Source organism: Ambystoma mexicanum, chromosome 9 (genome assembly GCF_040938575.1).
Source record: "Ambystoma mexicanum isolate Mex_15411 chromosome 9, UKY_AmexF1_1, whole genome shotgun sequence".
In the NCBI taxonomy this organism is placed as follows: Eukaryota; Metazoa; Chordata; class Amphibia; order Caudata; family Ambystomatidae; genus Ambystoma; species Ambystoma mexicanum.
In genome coordinates this window covers 779503447-779523629 of record NC_090931.1, presented here as the reverse complement: position 1 = coordinate 779523629, position 20183 = coordinate 779503447, and the positions used below count along the sequence as shown (strand labels likewise).

The following is a 20183-nucleotide window of genomic DNA, read 5'->3' as shown; positions in this document are numbered from 1 at the left end:
AGATAGGTGTCTGGTCGCTAGGATCTCGTTTGTTTCCAAGAGGTTGAGTCGGATTCTTAAATAGTAGTTTCTCGCGGCCCTATTTGGAAATAATTTCAGGTATGGTTGGACGGAGTCAAGTTTCTTGCAGAAAACTGGAAGATGGTTTGTAAGTTTGTATCGTGTTGCAGATTCGGTGGTGGTTATCCAGTCCAGTTCCTTGATTTTTTTGGTGACTCTGACTGGATTACAAATGAGGTCCTCCGTACTGCAAGCGACTGTAGCTAAGATGGATAGGATTTTAGTTTCCCAACAAGTGAGCATTTGGCAAGTTCCAAGGCGAAGTTCTTCACCTATCAACTTGTAGGCGTATGGAGCGTCTTTCTGGATGCACTTCCGGTAGAGCAGGACACTGTTACAGTCAATAGTTGATTTTAGTGATGAAAGAGTAAGTTCACGTCTAATCAATATTATTGGCGTGGATTTAGGGAGACTTAGGACTGTTCTCCAAAAAGTTGCTTCCAGGTTTTGCCACAGGTCTTGTGGGAGGCTCGGCATTGCGTCGGCGCCGTATGTCAAAGATGGTATGACTTTCGTTTTTTAGAAGTCTCGTACTGGTATGATTGAGAATCTTCCGAATTTGATATCGATGGCTTTTCCTTGTGTAGCTAGTTTTGTGGTTTTTCCCTGTAATGCCTCTTTCATCGCGTTGTCTCTTTGTGAGCTGTCTAAGATGACCCCTAAATATTTAAAACTCGGAACTTTCTCGACTGTTGTTGAGCCTAGTTTTAGAGGTGGGGTGGGTTTCTTTTTTACAGATTTCTCTATAACCATCGTTTTGGTTTTTGCTTGGTTGATTTCCAGATTGTTTACCGTCATATAATGTTGTAAGTTTGTGAGTTGGCGTTGTAGGCCTATTGGGGTATTGTCCAGAAGGATTAGATCGTCAGCGTATAGGAGACGACTAATCTGGGCACCTCCAAGTTTAGGAGGGAAGGCTCGGATCTCTTTTTCTGTGTCTTGGAAATCACCTAGATAGGACCAAAACAGGGCTGGAGCCAGGGGGCAGCCCTGTTTGACCCCTCTGGCTGTTGTTATTTCTTCTGTTAATAGACCTTGTTGATTCAGGCGAACCCGCATAGAGGTGTTGGCATGTAGGGCTTTGATGGGGTTGAGTATGCCTGGGGGACATTTCCATTTGGCCAGTTTCTTCCATAGTCTTTCCCGATCCACCTTGTCAAAAGCCTGTGTTAAATCAACAAAGGCGATGTATAGGGGTGGGCGTCCCTCCATGGTTTTGCTTTTCAAGGTACTCAGTATTAGTATGTTGGCGTTTGTACCCAAGTTCTTTTTGAAGCCGGTTTGTAAATTGTCCTGACAGGGGGCTTCTTTCGCCCAGGCTGTGAAGTGATTTAGTAGTAAGGACCCAAACAGCTTTCCTATTGGATCGAGAAGAGCGATCGGCCGGTAACTGGTGGGGTTTCTATTCTTTTTGATTTTCGGGGGCCCAATTTAATTTTCTTTGGCTCCACTGATATTTCTTGCATTTCCAAGCCCATAGGGGTTAAACATCCAGCATGCCTAGCAGTGAACGAAAGAGAGAATAACCTGACTGGAAGAGAAAAAGTGCATAACTCCAGCAAGTAAGCGGACCGGTCCACTCAAAGTCACAGTAATCGTTTGTGGCAGGTCAGAAGAAGGAAGCAGACACCTGGACATTTTGAATGTGGTTTATTCAACCAATAACAATAAGGCTTCTCTTTCCCTATCACTATAGGGGTTTCCCCTGCATATATAAATAACTGTAGGTGCTCGTCAGGAACTCTGAAATGAAGATATCCTCCGTCCAAACTAGTTCTAACTGACCCTACCACTATTTGACTAACTTAAATTATACTAGAAAAATGCCTTTTCCTTCTGGGTGTTCTCTTATGGCAATGTCGATGTGTATTTCATAGTAGTTCTCGTGAGTAAAATAACTTCAGATAGTCTTGTGTCACTTTCTGGACAAAGGTGGTAATGATAATGAGGAGTTATTTATATAGCGCTTAAGCCTAAGCACTTTACATAGAACATACATACAAAGTTCTTTGTACAGCTTTCTGGTTTGATTAAATTGTCATGTATTGCTTGTTGTAATTGATTGTTCCTTTTGTAAAGTGCTTTGGATTAAAGCAATATATAAATTAAAATAAATATAAATATCACCCAACCAAAGTTGGTACTCATTTATCGACCTTGGAAGTATGAAACGCCGAGTTGGCTGTGCTGGGATTCAAACCTGCGACCTTTAGATCACTCACATATCACAGCATCGATCATTCAAACCACAGATCTATCTTACCAGCTACAAAGTAAAGTACATTCTACAAAGCCCCTTGATGAGGTGCTGACATGTAACCAATCAGGCTAAAGGGGGGGGGGCTCTTCTTGCTCATCTGATTGGGGGGTTGATCGTGCACCTCATGGGGCTCTGTGACTGATCATAGGGTGCAGTAGTACCCAATAGGGATAGATTAGAGCGAGTGGATGGCAATGGGGTAGTTGTGGTTGGAAAATGTGCTGTATTTGGGAGATTCGGTAGGTTGTAAACCCCTGCTCTGCTTGTGTGGTGATGAGTCGAATCAGCAGAAGAGCGTCTCTAATGCCACAATTCTCCATTATGATGCTGCTAAATCTCTCCCCAAATCCCAGGATCATGGCACAGAAACACTGGGCATAGTAAGAAAGCCATGAGTGCGGGGTGCTATCTGTCTTGCTGGTGTGCTTGAACACGTGTTGCTTTCTGAGCTCCATGTGCTGGCCCCCACCTCCCAGAGCGGGCTGAAATATGTTGCACCGGTGGCCATTTCCTAAACGCCATTCTGTCTTTAACACTGCCCCACACTATTTGAGAGAGATCCTCTGCCTTTCTCCAGCAGAACAGGCACAGTTCGTATAACATTATGTTGGCTTTCCTTTTGCCACAGGTTCATTTTTAAAGTGCATTTTCCCCACAGTTATGTCATGTCAATAAAGCGCACAATCACCAAAGGTATCTTCTATAGTGCGGGTGGGGTGGCAGAGGATCACAGCATGATGAAAACCTTCATTTTGTTCACCTTTGAAGGGGGTTGGTGGCTGTATTAGGCAGAATGCAGTGTCACTAGATGACAGCAAGACAGACCATCAATGGATTTTGTGCACTAAAGTGGCTTTTAACATCCAAATGCACACAGACGGAGAGCAACCCAACTCCCCACATACATCGGGCATACGTACGTAGCAAATCCTTCGAGCTGTTTGGAGATACAAATTGCTTTGTGTTCTGAGGCACCAAACACAGCTGGCGGTGTCGGGTTTGTAATTTGTGTAATTGGTTATTTATAACACCTTAATACCCAGAGGTTTCTAAGCGCGGACCCGGGGATCGAACCTGCGTTGCTCCACGTCGTCTTACTTTCAAGTCGAGCGCGTTGCCCCTGAGCTATCCTCCAGAGGCACTCACATTGGGTGTGATCCAGGCCGTAGCCAGCGGTGCTTCTGAATCTCAGCTTCTACTTTCAATGTATTTCATAGACTATGGGGAGTAAAGCATACCCGCACAGTGATGGGCCTTTCAGGAAAGCATACCACTGACAGAGGAGACTGGAGCTGGCGGGCACAAAGTGTTGCAGTCATAGCTGAGTGGGTTGGCTTGGCGATGCCGTTTACCATAAACCTTTCCCTGGGATACTTTCAAAGCATTTCCCCTGCACCCAATCTCACTTTCAACCAATAAGAGGCACAGCCTTGCCATTACAGCAGACTGCATGTTGAGGAGTGGGGTCATCACTCTGCACTTGCATGGGTTGAAATGGTAACCTAGAGTTCACAGACAAGCTGCTATGACCTCATTTGCTCGTTCTACTTCATGGGCAGCAAAAGCCCATACAGATAACGTGCTTTAGTTACGCTGTTATGCAGAACTACAGGGCCTTTCCAATCAATTGATATTGCTGTGTTGCAGGGGCTCTTTCACGCAGATGTGACGCTCCATATAGCAGATACAGCACTTTAAGGGTGCTGCGGCATGTCAAATAGCTGAGTGAACAATGCATATTCCAATTAACACGCACAGACATGTGCATTTGGATGTTGGATCTCCACATGCAGGCAATTCCTTACTCGCCCTAATGTAATTATAACTCTGAGTGGAGAGTACACATTTTGTGGCCTGCTGCAGTTCTTTCATAATGCACTTAGGTTTGCTCTCACCTCTGGGGACAGTTATTCCTCAAGGCTTTGTAATTCTCTCTTATACTCTATCCCAGGTGTATATGCCTTTATGACCTCTGCAGCGCTGGCCTTTTTAATCTGGCCATCCTTTGCAGCAACGTGAGCCTTTCCCTTTCCTCGCGTGGCTCAGTTTGATCACTTCTTCGCTGTCAAATCGCATTTAGACTCCAACCCTTCTTCCCAGGGTGTGCTTATTCACTATTCTCTGGATCACTTCAATACAGCTTAAGTTTACAGGCTTTATAATTCGGAACTCGTCACTTTCCCTGGGACGAGTGTCTCTTGGTATCCATTCCTTTATACCTTCTCGATTAGGCTTATTCGTTATTCTCATGGTTACATTCATACAGTTCCACTTTAACAGCATTATTTTCAGTGTCCCATCCATTTCTCAGAGAGGGGTTTCTCACATTACATAGTGATGCCCTGGTGGCCTCCCAGTACTCCCGTTCACCTGGTTACCCATCTGTGTTTGCAGGGGAACGCTTTCGGGCTCACCGCTCACTCAGGTTCTCTTCCTCTACGCAACCGCTTCAGACTACGAGTCACAGGGTCTCTCGTGGATTTTGTGTGCTCGCTGGTTTCGACATTAATCAACAGGCAGACTGCCCACCATGAAGTCTTCGTGGACATGCCACCAAGGGGATAAGGCTCCCCTTCTTTGTTGTTCTCGCCTTGGAAATGACAAGCTTCTCATGTTTCCCTCTGCTGTTCAAGACTCCTACAAAAGTCGTGGGCTCCGGGGCTCTCCTGGGCTCCGCCTGCTCCCGCCGTCAACTTGTCAGGGGTGCTTCCCTTGCATACGCTCTTCTCTCTCTGGTTGTGCTTCGCCGTCACCAGCCTCCTAGTCTATGGTAAATGTACGTCTCACCTTAAAGAGACAGATACTCCTTTTTATGCACACTGGGATATTTTAGTGTTGTCTTCAGTGTGGGATATATTGACCCACTCAATGGCATTGCCCCACATGACTAAGCTGAAGAAACAACCACAAAACGGTTGCGCTGGCTCCTGTGTGCGCAATGGCTCAAAACTGCATTTTGCAACAACAAAGGTGGCTGCACCGTCCTGCCAAGCACACATCGGCATGATGGAACCAGGGGGCACATTAAAGGAGATTGCCAGTTGCTTCAAACAAAACAAAAGGAAGAAAGTGGGAAAAGCAGCGTTGCTTTGCTGCAAAAGCCAAAATATCCATTGAAAATAAAACCTTTTTCGCCTTTAAAAAAATGCGGCTTTGACGCCAATTCCCTCTGTTCCTTAAAACCACTGTGATTAATAAGCCCTACCAAGCCCTTTGTGTCTCACTGTGCCTCCGAAAAAACAGGCATGATTTGGAATTGACAAGTTCCAGTCAAACCAGCTCTAAAATAAAAAAAATAAAAAATAAATAAAATTAAAATAAAAAAAAAAATCAACCAGGATTTTACTTTTACTTACATGGGAAACACATTCATTTCTTTGCAAATGTATGCAAAACTCAGCTGTTCAGAGAGAGATGAACTAGCTGAGCCATATCTGTGTCACTGTATCTGTGCTGCAGACCAACTCCAGCCTTCAAGAGAATAACTATAGCTGCAAGAGACAGTGTGTCAAGCTGTTGGAGATGAAAAGTTGTATTCAAGAAGGAAAGGCCTGCTGCACCACGTGTAAAAAGATGGGCTTTTGCAAATGAAAGAAAAACAAATGCCTGTGTTTTTGAACAGTACACTGGTGAATGAAAGCCTACCAGTCTTCAACAATATGAAGGGGTTTGTTGATGGTGACACTATATAACATGGGTTATTTTAGGCAACCGGCTTGCTTTAATTCTGGATCGAAGATCAGAAATTAAAGATTAAAAAGATGGTGGCTGGAGCTGCAAGTTGTTCTGCTTGGAGGGGTGGCACCAAAAGGAGGGCTCTCAGCAGATATCGACAACTCCCTGATAATTACGGGGTTGAACAGACTTTTGTCTCTGCTGGGGCCCAAACAATGAAGCTCCCAGGGAAGGAAGTCGGAAGTGTGAAGGGGCAATATAAATTCAATCAGAAGGGAGAAACCCACACCATGCTCTAAAGGAAATGACAGTTGGCAGCAATGAAGATCAGAAAAAATGGACCCAGGAACAAAGACTGCCATTTGGTTACAAAGACCATTTCAAGAATATACTTTAAAGCCTTCTATCTCTGCAGCAAGACTTTGAAAAATTGTAAAAATGTTGCATTTTAAAAGTGATTTTTTTTGTGCTTTCTTTTGAGACATGATAGAACTCATTGACACCTTAAGGACAGAAAGGGCAAAGTATTGAGGATAAATCGAAAAGTATCAATGTTGCAAACATAGAATGTGGTACACACATGCCTTGGGATAATTCACATCTGTGTAGAAAGTTATGGAATTTTAGGCCAATCTTTAATGCTAAAAATTACCAAAGTGTGTCAGAAGGGCGAAATAAGGTCACACAGACTTAAGGATTGGACGGATATGTGCTGCACATTCTATGTACCTATCTATATAATTTACTAAGAGATTGCAATTGAATAAATGTCTGTTTTTGGCAAAAATGATTTTAAGTAAAGAAAATGTGGGAGTTTTTGGACATTGTAAAACTCCTCATAAACCTGACATCATTCCCTTGGAAATCCAACCAGTTGAGAGCAAGGCGGGGACTAGCACCCCTGCCCAATCCAAGTAGTTTAGGGGCGTGCTTAGTTACCCCTGCCCAGCCTATACTTTGATGATGTCATTATGTGCTATAAATAAGGGTCCCTGACAAGGCTCTATACACACACTCTTCCTGATTTCCTGCGCTGCGTTACTGTACCCGTCATCTTCCTGATCCACACTACAACTACAAGGCCAAGCATTGCTGATCCTACTCCAGGGCCCACTGCAAAACCCAAGCAGTGCTGATCCCATTCCCAGCAAGGCCTCCAAATCTAAAAAAACAAAAAAACTCTACAGTTGCCATTAACAAGGGGAAAACGGTGGTGCATTTGGCATCCTGATCCAGCCTGGCTTGCTGCCACTCACTGCATGCTGCTGCAAACCTGCTACCCTGATGACCTATATTATCCAGTGACCAGAAGTGCCAGTCCAGAAGTGCTACCCGGTAACCAGAACTGCCCGGCTGTGTGCCAGGCGCCCTGCCGTGTAGTGTCCAGAACCGTTGACTGTCCAAAATCCAAAACTAAAAAGTGGACTGAGTATCAATTGCCACCCCACCTAAACCCTCAGCCTATCTTGTCTTTGTCCTCATCCCACTCTCCAAGTAACCCTATCCTTTTCCTGATACCTTGTTCAAACGGTCAATCATTCTTGAAACCCTACCATTGATTTCTAGTGCTAGCACCATCTCTACAGTAATTTTGTCTTGTGAAATCCTAAGCGATGAATCCTATTTCGAGTGATCGGACTGGTTCCGCCAGGGTGGGCGCTGGGGCGAGGGGGTTGAACTCGCAAATCAACTCTGGAGCTTACTGTGTCCCTTCTTGGTGGCCTAGCCTGAATACTCTAGTGTAGAGTAAAACTATTCTTGCCACAGCTGATTTTCTATCCTTTATTTACTCAAAGTGTACCTTCTTAGATCTGGCATAACTCATTCAATTTACCAACAAGAGACTTACTTTCACTTCCATAGTATACCTGTGATATATATCTATCTCCTACCTAAAAACCGCATCACGATTTACAATATTTCACCCATTTTTCAAAGAAACCATTTTAGTAAATTTACACGGAAAACCAAAATATTTGCAAAGTTTCCAACGTGTCATTTTGATTGTAAACCGTTTTAAATCTTCCATTCATTTTTCGAACTGTATGCTCTTGCTAATTTATTGCTTGCGATTGTTAATACCTTTACATTGTTGCTTAAGTGAAGAACTGTATTTGTTTCAAGGTTTTTGCACACATTCATTATTCTATTCATCCATCTCCGAGTGTCCTTTTTAACAGTGGGGAGGGATGGTCGGATTTGGATTCCGTTTTAACCTTCTTATTCCTGATCACCTGCTTCTATTTATATCCATTCAGAATTGATTATTTGTGGGTTGAGGGAACTTTGCCGGGGGAAATCCTACTTGAGTGCTATCTGTCCTAAATTAAAAGTGCTCCTATTCTGCTGTGCTGTGCATGTACTCCACTAAAAAGTCAAACCCAGCGCATTGCAAACATACTCAATTTGTGACTATCACTCCAATCCAGCCTGGTTCATGGTCCATTGTGACCCGGGGTATTTGAAAAGGGGGTGTGATATGAGTGGTGTGCCATCCAAAATTGAACCCACATAAATAAGGAGACAAGCACCTCAGTTAGGCGTTACATACTAGGCCGAGACCACGGTGTGCGTGTCGCCTGATTGAAATCCTTAACATCAGTGAAGTCCCTGGAGGTTACAATGTTCTTTACATCTGGCAATCCCATATATGCCATTATGGTGGATGGTCTAAGAAGTTCCTGAGGGGAACGGTAGTCCTTGTCCCCTAAAGGGGAGCCTCTCCCAGTGAGGTCGCACTTATCCAGATCCGTAGGGAGGTTCTTATGGAGCAGGATCACCCCCTTAGCCTCAAAGAGGGATGCTCCCCCTTGGGGAGAAGGGACAAATAGCTTTGATTCGTCACACTACGCACACCATGTACGACTCACAGAGACAATATCCTCAACTGAGATAGGACCGTAAAAAGTGGTCCTCCTGGCAAACTGGCATAACCAACACTCTGGGAAACTCTAAAATGAATTGGGACATTGACTACGATTGCGGCGGACCACCGCTGCCTAGAGCCTGTGGAGCCATGTACAAGAAAGGGGCAGGGCTTTAGGACCTTTAATGCATTTGCTCACTTGTAATACCTTCACTGTAGGAAAAAAAGCCAGTGGTTGGCCTGGGGAACCAAGTGAGGGAGAGAGCCAATGGAGAGGGAAGAGGGGGGGGGGGAACAAAAATGGGAACAGGAAACGGGTCGGTATGGGATATTTGGATGAGGTCAAGGGAGGAGAACCAAGAGACCAAACTGAGCTGGGATGGTGCAGAGGAGGTTTGCTGAAGGAGTGTGCAAGGTGAGGTATTGGGTGGTGGGAGAAAGTGGTACTTGCGATTGAGTGTGCGTGCAAGGTCTTCAAGTGGGGCGAGTGGGGCTAACAGAGGAGTAGGAAATGTAGTACTAGCAGTAATGTGAGTGGAGATTAGCAATGTGTTGAAGGGAGTGTTGTAGTGTGGATAGAGGAGATTAATAGTGGTTTGGAGAGTAGTTGTAAAGATGTGGGAGTAGAAAGAACATTAGAGGGGTAGAGAGAGAGCAACAAAGGAGAGTGGGAGGAAGAAGGGGAGGAGAGTAGAAGAAATTGAAAGGCAGAACAGAGTATGGGGAAAAGGAGTACAATGGCATGAAACAGAAGTACCAAGTTGGGCCCTTGTGTCTGTAAGACACTTCTTAAATTACACTGCACTGGGGAACTAGGTTAGGGGCCACATAGATTGTTCCCACAGGTAGATAGAAAGGGGGTTGCCCTTGGACCATCACCACCAGACAGGGGTTTCTATTCTCTAGAGACCATTCTGGGATGAGGAAAGTCTGGGCGCGGGAGGGGAATGGCCCACACTAGATGAGAGCGCAAGGGACCGCCCTTAGCAAGACCCTTTACCATTCTTCTAATAAAAATTCTTGAACCGACTTCAAGAGTTGGTGTATTCTTGAGGCCATCTGTGGCACTTAACAAGTTGGGAAGGTAGGAAGAGCCTAATGGGCATACGAGTAACAGCACTGTGGAGCTCCTATTGCTAAGATAAAGGTCTTCTTATTGTGAATCCCTGCAAGATAACCTGCAGAGAATAGCTTTGGTTTAATGGCCCAAGATCAAACCCCAACATGCAGGATACAAAGTTGCAGAATGTATACCTGCAACCTTCTCATACAACCAGAGAGACTGTTGCAATTGTGCTGCCAACACGTTCTCCAATGTAACTCTTCCAGGAGACATTGTACAATGATTCTCCCTTCACTTGGCAGACGAGGTTCTGTTTTTAGATGTGCCCTGTTTCCAAACAAGATGAGGAAGCCTTTAGCAAAAGCCATAACCAGACCAAGTAGATGGACTGCTTTAGCTTTGCTTTTAGAGCAGGCCATCCCCGCTGTAGAACAAACACTTTGATACATGTCATGTCATTTATAACACACCTGTACACATGTGTTTCTAAGCGCAACAAGAGTGGGTACAGAGGGAAGATAAGAAACAATCCTACTAGGCCTGGTGTCATTCAGATTGTGTAAGTGCATTAACGCAAGGAGCAGGGGTGGGGGATGGGAGAAGTGCAGGGGAGAGGGAAAGGGAAAATGCGATCGGGGCAGCATGGCTCTGAGTAAGTGCAGACCTGGCTGCATTGCTGTGGGTAAGTGCAAGGAGGCATGGGACTGTAGAGGTTACAATTACAGCCCCTAGTACGCGACAGGCAGGTAATGCAGGGGAGACTGATCATGTAGGAGCCTGATACCCAGTCAGACTCTGAGGGTAACCAAGCAACCAGTAAGCGCAGCAGGCAGGTAGGTAGGTCAGCAGGGGAGGGAGAGAGCGAAAGCAGATGAGAAAAGGAATGTCTTGAGCTGCTTCTGCAACTTCAGGTGGTCCGGCTTTGTAGAGCAAACAGCAGGACTGCTTGCCAAATACTTTGTTTTAAGGACAAAAACTGCATGTTATTGTGCATGGGCCTATATAGGCTAACTTCAGAGTTAGGTGCATGCTGGATCTTGTAAGTATTTTCGATCACCTATAACAGCAATAAAGAGCAGATGTGGTCATTGGGTTTGAGGTTAAAAAGAAGGCTAAAATACCTTCAGTCTCTAGTGATTGACCTAGAGCATGCAATGAGAGATTTGAACACTTTGCCAAGGGAGTGAAGTATCAGTTAGTCAAATGAATATCAACATCACTCACGGGCATCACAGTTTAGCTTGGACTCCAGTTCACCTGTAGTTTCAACTGCAGCAGGGTGAATTCGGAGGAATGAGACAAGCAGCAAAGTTCCAGCAGTGGTCTGGTCGGAGACGACATTTCTCACAGTAAAATCTGAAGAACAGCGAAAGAAGACCGCCAACTCTCTAGTGTGAAATGAGTGGAAGGATGCTACCCAGTTATATCCATGCATCAGTTTGTTACACCATGCTTGGCCCAAAAATGTTATACACAAGACTGACTATTCTGGAAGGGGGAAGCACCACACGAAGACCGAGGTACTGGGGAGGACTGGCGATAATGCCACTCTTAAGATAAAGAGACTAATAAATAGGGCATTGGCCAAATAAATGTCAGAAAGTCAAGGGCATAGAAACTTACGAGGAAGTGCTCTCAGGCAGTTGTCAAAATGCACTGGGGTTGGGGTGAGATGATTTCCATGCTTCTTTCTGTGGGTTCTTTTTGGTACCATCAGTGTTGAGGGCATTCCTGGGTTGAATACAGATGTCTTCACAAATCTCCCTAAGAAAGTGTTTTACAGACTAATAATAGGTATTAACTTCTATTTTCCACACACATGTATCTCTATTTTAGTTTTTTTATACATTAATTTTCTTTTGACATTTGTTTTGGATACATATTTCAAAATAAATATCCAGTGCTAAATACATTTCAAATCACACTTCATTGCATCAACACATTTATCAAATGCCTCTTCCCCAGCGTACCTACTAATCGCATCTGCATATGGGATGTGCAAAAAAATAAAAAAATAAAATGTATTTATCTTTTCAATTCTTATTACAGTGTAACCATTATATATAACAAACCATGTCATTGTTAACAACATACAGATGAATGTACTGTTCCAAAATGCCTTAACCTTCACACAGGGAAGAATACTAAAAACGTAGAATTATAAGAATCTTACAAAAAAACGTAAAAATGTACTTACCTATAGCTAAACCATCGCTGAAGTTGTGCATGCCATCTCCCATAATCACCATCCAGGCTATACTGGCTATCCCTGTATCTTTCATGTCCTTTGATGAATGACAGTGACCATGTGAGTGGTGGGAGTGCTTGTGTCTATGTTGCTTATATTTTTTTGACATGGAGGAATTGCCATGGTTGATGTCATGCTCGCCATCATGAAATTTGTTATGCGGTGAACCGTCTTGTTGATTATGATGCAAACTTTCATCCTCCTCTGCAGAGACATAACTTTTAGAAAGGTATTCTTTCTGACCCTCCGAATCTTTCAATTCCGTCTCATTATGTGGTCCTTCTACCACAACTGAGTCTTCAGCCCCTGCATCATACAAACAAAAAATAGATTTAATGCTACTAAAACAGTGATTGAACATCGGTGGGTCGAGAAAGGGGGAAGGAAGTGGGATTAAGCATAATTTGATAAAAACAGTTTGGCCCTCAATAAGACAAATGTTACAGAGTTTACGTTAAATACAATGATTGCATGAATCCTAACAGTAATGGAGACGGGTCAACCCTTTGTTTGCATATCTTGACTGAAATTTGGAGATTTTTTCTGTTTCTTTTACAGTAGAAATTCCTACAGTTGTGATTCAAATGCAGAGATTTCACACATCTTCTGATCCAAGCTCCTTCACTGAAGACGTAGCACTGATCAGAAATTTGATTGCTAGACAAATGTATGCCATTTGGAAGAGTTTTTAGTTACAAAATAGATCTGTATTCCTTTAAGGTATAGGCAACCTTCTCAACTGGGCGGTCAGGCTTTGGAATAGGACAAGTTCAATCTTTGATATGAAATATTCCAACACTACTTTGAGAAAAACATTCAATGTGGCATTTCTGAACTGTTTCATCATCTAGTTATCTAGTATCCAAACACTGAGCATGTAGTATCCAACCCTCTTTACAACAGTCTATCTGACCATTACTAGTGATCAAAACGGTCTACCGAGTTGCTAAGTTTCCACTTTTGACTTAGTGGCATCTGAAAACTGCAGCTTGGGATTCCTTCACAACCTAAAAAGGGCCAATACTGTGCAGCCAGGGTCCATTTCCCAAATAACAGAATATGCTCGAGTTGTTGACCATACAAAAAATATATTAATGTTTTCCTAAAGATACTGGAATTGGCCTCCTGAAGGACCAGAAGTAACAACAAAAAAAAAGTGTAGATTTCACAAATAACACCACTCTCTGGGTAGTCTGAACAGTCCACTTCACAGAACCCGTTTATAGGTAATGGAGGGGAGAGGGCCGAGTGGACATTTGATAAAGACTCCTTTACAATACTTTGGGCCTGATTCACAGAATGTTTTCCTATGGGATTGCGTCATTATAAAACATTTCTGTGAACCAGGCCCTTTGTCTGTGAAAATAGCTACAACTGAAGATGACAAGAAGCCTCTTGATTAATAGTAAATGGTCCGAGTCCTATGAGGTGCTGTCTAAAGGTGACTAACATGCATCCAAAGAGTTGCATTAGAGATTACATATACAGATGAGGCCATCAGGCCCAGTGCAGTTTGCAATTATAAAAGGGTCAGGGGCTTGAATTAGTCAGAGGATAACAAGGACCCCCTCACAGCTTCAGGCAGGAGGCCTACCACGGTCTTCACTAGATCTAGTCCTGCCTCAGAGGTGAGGTGAGGGAGTTGAGAGGGCCCCAGTCTCTTACTCTCTGCATGTGATGTGTTGAATGAATATGGTGCCACTGACAATCATGCCGTACCTTGACTCTTTTCAGAAATATCAGCATGCCCATCTGCCACTAGCGACTGCTGTAACATGAGGAATGAAGCCGGCGGTCCTCATGAAGTCTCCAAAGCACCAGCATACAAAGAGCTGTATGCCTTCCGAATCAACTATACTCACTGCAACGTTTGCAGAAGGCAAAGCAGAGCGAGCACTGCATTATCCTGAGCCCAAAACCTTATCTGAATGTCAAGCGAAAAATGGGGCAGGGCCAAAAAGATCTTATAACGTTTTTTAAATGTGAAAACCCACACCAGGGGGAAAGAGCACCCATATATTTGTCCTATGGGTCTGGTTAGGCATCAGGCCCAATATGGAGAAAACAGCATCCCATAACCTTGTTCCAGAGTGCAGCTGCGTTTTGGCAGAAACAACTGTGGGCGCAGTGGCGGGTTGCCCCCGAGAAAAACTATATTTCCAATGAAACCTGCAACACACAGTACCAGTACGCCGTGCATCATGGCGCGATCACGGTGGCAGCAGTACACACGCTTCAAATAGAGGGTTTTCAGAGGAACTGGTGCTCTACGGCGATACTGGCAAGTCTTCATTGTCATCTTTTAGCTGCCCTTACATCTTCACTGCCAATTCTGTTCGCTGTGTTTATAGTACCTTGCATTAAGATTCAAATTTAGGTGCGCTTACATCTGCTCTGCCAATCGAATTTAGGTGTCCTTACAATTGTGCTGCCAATTTCATTTTCTATGTTTACAGTATCTTGCATCAAGATTCCAATTTAGGTGCCCTGCATATGTTTGGTGTGCTTTGATTGCTATCCCAGTGCATCTGCTTCTTGCTGCCTTCGGCTACTAGGCCACATGGTGAGTTGTACTTGTTCTGTAATGTGCAGCTCACCTCTTTCTTCCTCCTTTCCTCGACCACTATGGCACTCTCCATCTCCCCCATCTTTTCTAACTGCTATACTATCACCTATCCTCCTCCTGTCACAAAGACTGGAAGAAAAAAACATTAAAAAAGATTTCCTGAACACTAACCCTGGCTTACCTATCGCAGACACCTATGTCAGCGCAACTCCCAGACAGATCTTTACTGATATCCTTTTCTTAGTCCCTTCCCCAGATCTATGGACACCCCATCTCATCTCTATTCTCTCTCCCCTTACATCCTCTCCCATTAATGGTGGCACCAAATGGGAAGTCCTCTTGGTGGGCTTTGCATCATCCAGGTGTATCTAGCACACTAGCACTATCTTGGTTCAGGGCCCTCAACCCAACCTCCTTCTCCTTCTCCTTTTTGACCGGTGCCTGGCGTCCCTCATTTTCCTCCCAATTCCTGTTATTCCTCCTTCCACTTTCTCTGTCCCCCCCGCCCCTCTCTGACTTGTGTGCCACGCCCCTGAACTCCTCCTCTGAAAACCTTCCAAGGTGGAGATCTCTTGCATCTAGCCCCCTTGGGAAGTTCACTCAAAAATGTTATTGTTTCAAAAGATGGGCCATAATCAAAAATATACATAAAATATTTTTAAAGAAAGTTCTTATGCAAAATATTTAGGAAATGAGGCTCAAAGTTTTGACATGGGGGTATCCATTTTGTGAAATGAAGCAGCCTCCACTGTTCATACTAAGCTCTGCTCCTGCAGTAATAATCGAGCAAAAGCCACCTTTGGGAGATTTTGCTTACTGCTGCCAGAGAGCAGGGCTCAACACAAAGAGAGGAGGCTGCCACAGTGTTTACAATTGCTGTGACTTTCTTTTTATGTTTCCGGTGCTCCCCAGGCCCAGTGGAGCAGAGAAAACGTAAAATGAAAGGCACAGCAATTATAAATATTATGCCAGTCGCCTGCAGAGTCTTCATAATTGCTGTGACTTTCATTTCAAGTTTCCCGAGCAAGGGAAACTGAAAATGAAAGTCGCAGCAATTATGAATAATCTTGCTGGCGAGAGTATTCATAATTGCTGCGACTTTTGTTTTAAGTCTCCTGAGCTCCCCGAGGCCGCGGGAGCCCAGGAGAAATAAGGCACTGCAATTATAAATACAACAAGGCTGGATTACTAATTTCCAGTACTTTCGATTTAAGTCTCCCGAGCTGCCCCGGCTCGGGGAAGCCCGGAGACTTAAAACAAAAAGCACAGCAATTCTAAATAGAACGATGCATGCCGATCACGGCGTGCAGCGAGGGTATTAGAATTGCAAGGAATTTCTCTTTAAGTCTCCCGCCTTGTAAAACAGGCACAAACGGAAGCACAAAACAGAAGCACTCACCAGCAGCACAGGACAGGAAAGAGCCTGACAGCATTCTCTGCTCTCCGGCTGTAATAAGCAAAAGCTCCCAGAAGGGGGCTTTTGCCTCATTATTGCCATGAGAGCAGAGCTTAACATAAGCACAGGAGGCTCATTCATTTCACAAAATGGATGCCTCCTAGTGCTTAACATTTTAGACTTTGAGCCTCATTTACTCCAAATTTTACATGGGAACTTTCTTTAAAAATATTTTTCATGTATATTTTTTATTATGGCCCATCTTTTGAGACAATAACATTTTTGAGTGAACTTCCCCTTTAATGCTCGTTCTGCCATTAAACACTCTGCCTACATCTGCCTCCTTCTTGAAGACCTTGACCTCGATATCTTTGCTCTTACCGAGACGTGGTTCAAGGCCAGCTTAGTCACTGCTTTTGACCCCCTTCTCCCGAATGGCTATAAGATAACTAAGATAATCTTCAAACCTCACCCTAGCTGTGCAGGCAGTAGGGTTGCCCTCATCTTCCCTGAGTGGGTCTTCTGCCCTCATACAATTCCAGCCTTAGTCTTCCTTCGAGAACCTGGTCTGCAAGTTGGTAATCTCTCCCAACTCTTCACTGACCACTGCCACCACCTACAGGCCATCTGGCTTTACCACCCAGTTCCTCTGTGAATGGGCTTTTTTCTCCTCCTCTCTCCTCACTAGCACCACTTAACTCCTACTCATGGGCGATTTTAACATCCACCTTGACTCCTCAATCACAGCCTCTACTCTATTCCATGACCTCTGCACCCCACTCTCCATTCTCCCCTTCTGGTCCTACCCACTCGTCTGGACACACTCTTGATGCCTTCATCCACACTGATCTTTCGCTGTCCTCCCCACTAACCACCCCACTCTACTGGTCATACGACTCTCTCCTCTGACCTGGGTCCTCTCGGCCCTTTGACCAAGCCTCCTCCAGCAATGCCAACCTTGTTCATGAACATCCGTTTGATAAAACGAGTGTCAGCTGCTGCCTTCGCATCTACCTTCATCCCCCCAACTACAGACTAACTCTGACTCTGCTCTCAGCAAATTCCATCTTGCCATTACCAATACCCCTGACATTCTTGCCCCAGTCATGAGAATCCAAATGAAACATGCCTCTAAGTGTAACAGCTAGTACGACACTGAACTTGCAGCCCTGAAACACAAGTGCAGAGCTGTGGAACGGAAGTGGCAGCGCTCAGGCTCACCCTATGACAAACTGGCCTGTCACCTGCTCCAAAGGCAATACAGACTTTCCATCTGCACCAAGAAAGTGGCCCACATCCATGCCTGCGTCTTTAGTGCATCCAACAACACGGCTGAACTCTTCAAAATCTACACGGAACTTGCCAACCCCACTGCAGTCTTCTCCTCCCCTCTTCCCTCCCAGGCCCTCTGCAATGTACGGTCCACACATTTCACTGCAAAAATTCAGGACATCCTGAGCACCCTTGCGTCCCTCTCCCTGTCAGCCACCCCCAAGCCTTCTATGGCATCCCATCCTCCCTCTGCCTTTCTCGCCTCCTTCTTTCCCATCACACCTAATGAGGTCGCCATAGTTGTCCGCTCCATGAAGGTCTCCGCCAAACATGTTTACCCCTCATCCTCCATAACCATTAAGGACGATATTGGCTCCCTTGCCCCTGGACTCACTGATTTCTGCAACCACTCCTTTGCAACTGGATTTTTACCCTCCTCCCTCAAGCACTCCCTTGTGTGCCACCTCCTGAAAAAACCCTGCAGACCCTTCTTGCCCAGCCAACTACTGCCCCATATCTAACACCCCCTTCCTTGGCAAACTCCTGGAGAAGCTGGTCTCCCAACAACTGACCCAGTACACTGAACTTGTTAGTTGCCTCCATGACCATCAATCTGGATTTCGAGCAGCCAGAGGCACGGAACCTGCTCTTCTGAACACCCGTGAGGAACTACTTGCTTCTCTTGATTCCAACACTCCAGCTGCTCTCATTCTACTTGATCTCTCCTCTGCATTTGATACGGTCACCCACTCCATCCTCATAAAATGACTCTACAATACCTTGGGTATCTCGGAGTAGCCACTGGACTGGCTGACCCGCCTCAGGAACTGCCCGTCCCAGGTATTTCTAGACTCTTTCTCCTCCCCCACCTCCATCTCCATCTACGGCATCCCCCAGGGCTCCAACCTTTCTACCTGGCTCTTTAACATTGGCTTGCTTCGCTTGCGCACCTCATTCCCACCTTCTCCCCAAACTTCCAATGTTATGCAGAATGCAGATGAGACACAACTCTTCTTCAAACTTCCCTCTAATTATTTTCTTACTTCCTCCATCATTCCTGACTGCCTATCTGCCATCCAGTCCTGGTGTGCTTCCAATAATCGCTGTCTCATTGCCAGCAAGACTGAGATCTTTCCTATTGGGACTCTTGCTCTCTTTTTCTGTTCCTCTCTCTGGCCATCTTCTATGGGCTGTATCCTGCCTGATTCATCTAAAGCCAGAAACGTTGGAGTCATCTTCAACTCTCTTTCCTTCATCATTCACATTCAGGACCTTACCAAGAAGTCCCACTTTCAACTTCACCTCCTCAAAGGAATTCTTCCTTTCCTCATTTTTCCCCAGAAGCTCAATGTCTCTAGAACTCGGGTTCTCTCTGGGCTACACTACTGCAGCAGCCTTTTCCTTAATCTACCCTCTTCTTCTCTATGAACCCTCCAGCTAATCCAGAATAGGGCTGCACGACTTATCCGTGGCCTCAAACCCAGGGACCACATCACACCAGCCCATAAAACTCTCCACTGGCTCCCGGTTGCTGCAAGGATCAAATTTAAATCCCTCTGCATCATCCACAAGGCTGTCGGGGGCCTGGGGACCAAGCTATCTACAACTCGCTGTCACTAAATACTCTTCCTCCAGATCTTTACGTTCCTCCGGCACCAACTCTCTGTGTAGACTCCCCCTTCCTCTTGAGCCAGATTTCCTCAAATTCCGGAAACTCCTCAAGACTTTCCTTTTCACCTCCCCTTCTCTTCCACGCTCCTCTTTTAAATCCCACATTTGCTGAGATTGGTGACAAGGGCCCTTCGGTTTCCTCCCAGGTCCTGGCCCCCAACACCCAATTTCTACAGCCTCCACCCATCCCAGCACTTTACCTTGGCACTCACTGTCCTATGCCACCACAGGCCTGCACTTATTTATTGGTGGCTGACCACTCCACCTAGGCACTTAGAGCTGTTCACTCCCTAGCACTTAAAAGAAAAACAGAGTGGGGTCTACCTTGTAAAAGCTAGTGCTCCTCGTTGCTCCTTGAAAGGAGCTCAAATCATTTGTACTAAAGTTTCAAAATTTCGAGCTTTTGTTTGTAATATATTTGCTTCAATAGTCAATTGTACTATTCAGACCCTCCAGCTTATTGCGATTTTGCAATCCCGCAAAATGCCACGAAAATGGCCGTTTTGCGCAAAATGCCGCAAAAATGGCCGTTTTGTGCAAAAACAGCATCTTTAAAAAAAAAAAAAATTTTACTTTTTTTTTTTTTTTTTTTTTTAAGTAATCTGCAAAAATTACTGTTTTGAAAAAAAGAATCCTCAGGGTGCCAGGTTCTGAACTTTTTTTTTTTTTTTTTATTTACACAAGAAATGAAATCACTTGCGCCCCAAAAATTGCAGCCCAATCCACAAGGGACACATGAATGGGCACATTTTATATGCGCGCCCATTCAGATGGCCCTTTTCACCTCCTTGATCAAATAAAGTGGCGTTTCTGTCAATTTAAAAGCACATCCCTCATTTCCAAGCAAGATGCACTTTTAAATGTGCAGAAATTGTAGGCAACCCTACGCGCACGGGATGTGGGGCTGCCACTGCATGACAGGGTCTTTCCTGACCCTGTCATGCATTTCTTTTAAGGTATGAACCCTGCTGAGTCGCTTGCATTTCTGTTCCTCAAACAGGATAAAAATGCATTTTTTGGGTCACATTTTACAGCGGCAGGCACCTAGAGTGCCTGTCCCTGTGAAAGGCGCTGGGAGCTTGCAGAACACTGTCGGGAGAGCGATT

General features: G+C 44.8%; 1 protein-coding gene across 3 annotated transcripts in view; it reads right to left on the bottom strand.

Annotated features, from left to right (window-relative positions):
- Window positions 1–20183, bottom strand: part of SLC39A10 (solute carrier family 39 member 10) — an 802105-nt gene that overhangs the window by 251160 nt on the left and 530762 nt on the right. For all 3 annotated transcript variants that reach the window (XM_069615702.1, XM_069615703.1, XM_069615704.1), the window contains exon 7: window positions 12122–12478. In XM_069615702.1, the coding sequence (XP_069471803.1) occupies window positions 12122–12478 (357 nt within the window). The remainder of the gene's footprint in view (window positions 1–12121; window positions 12479–20183) is intronic.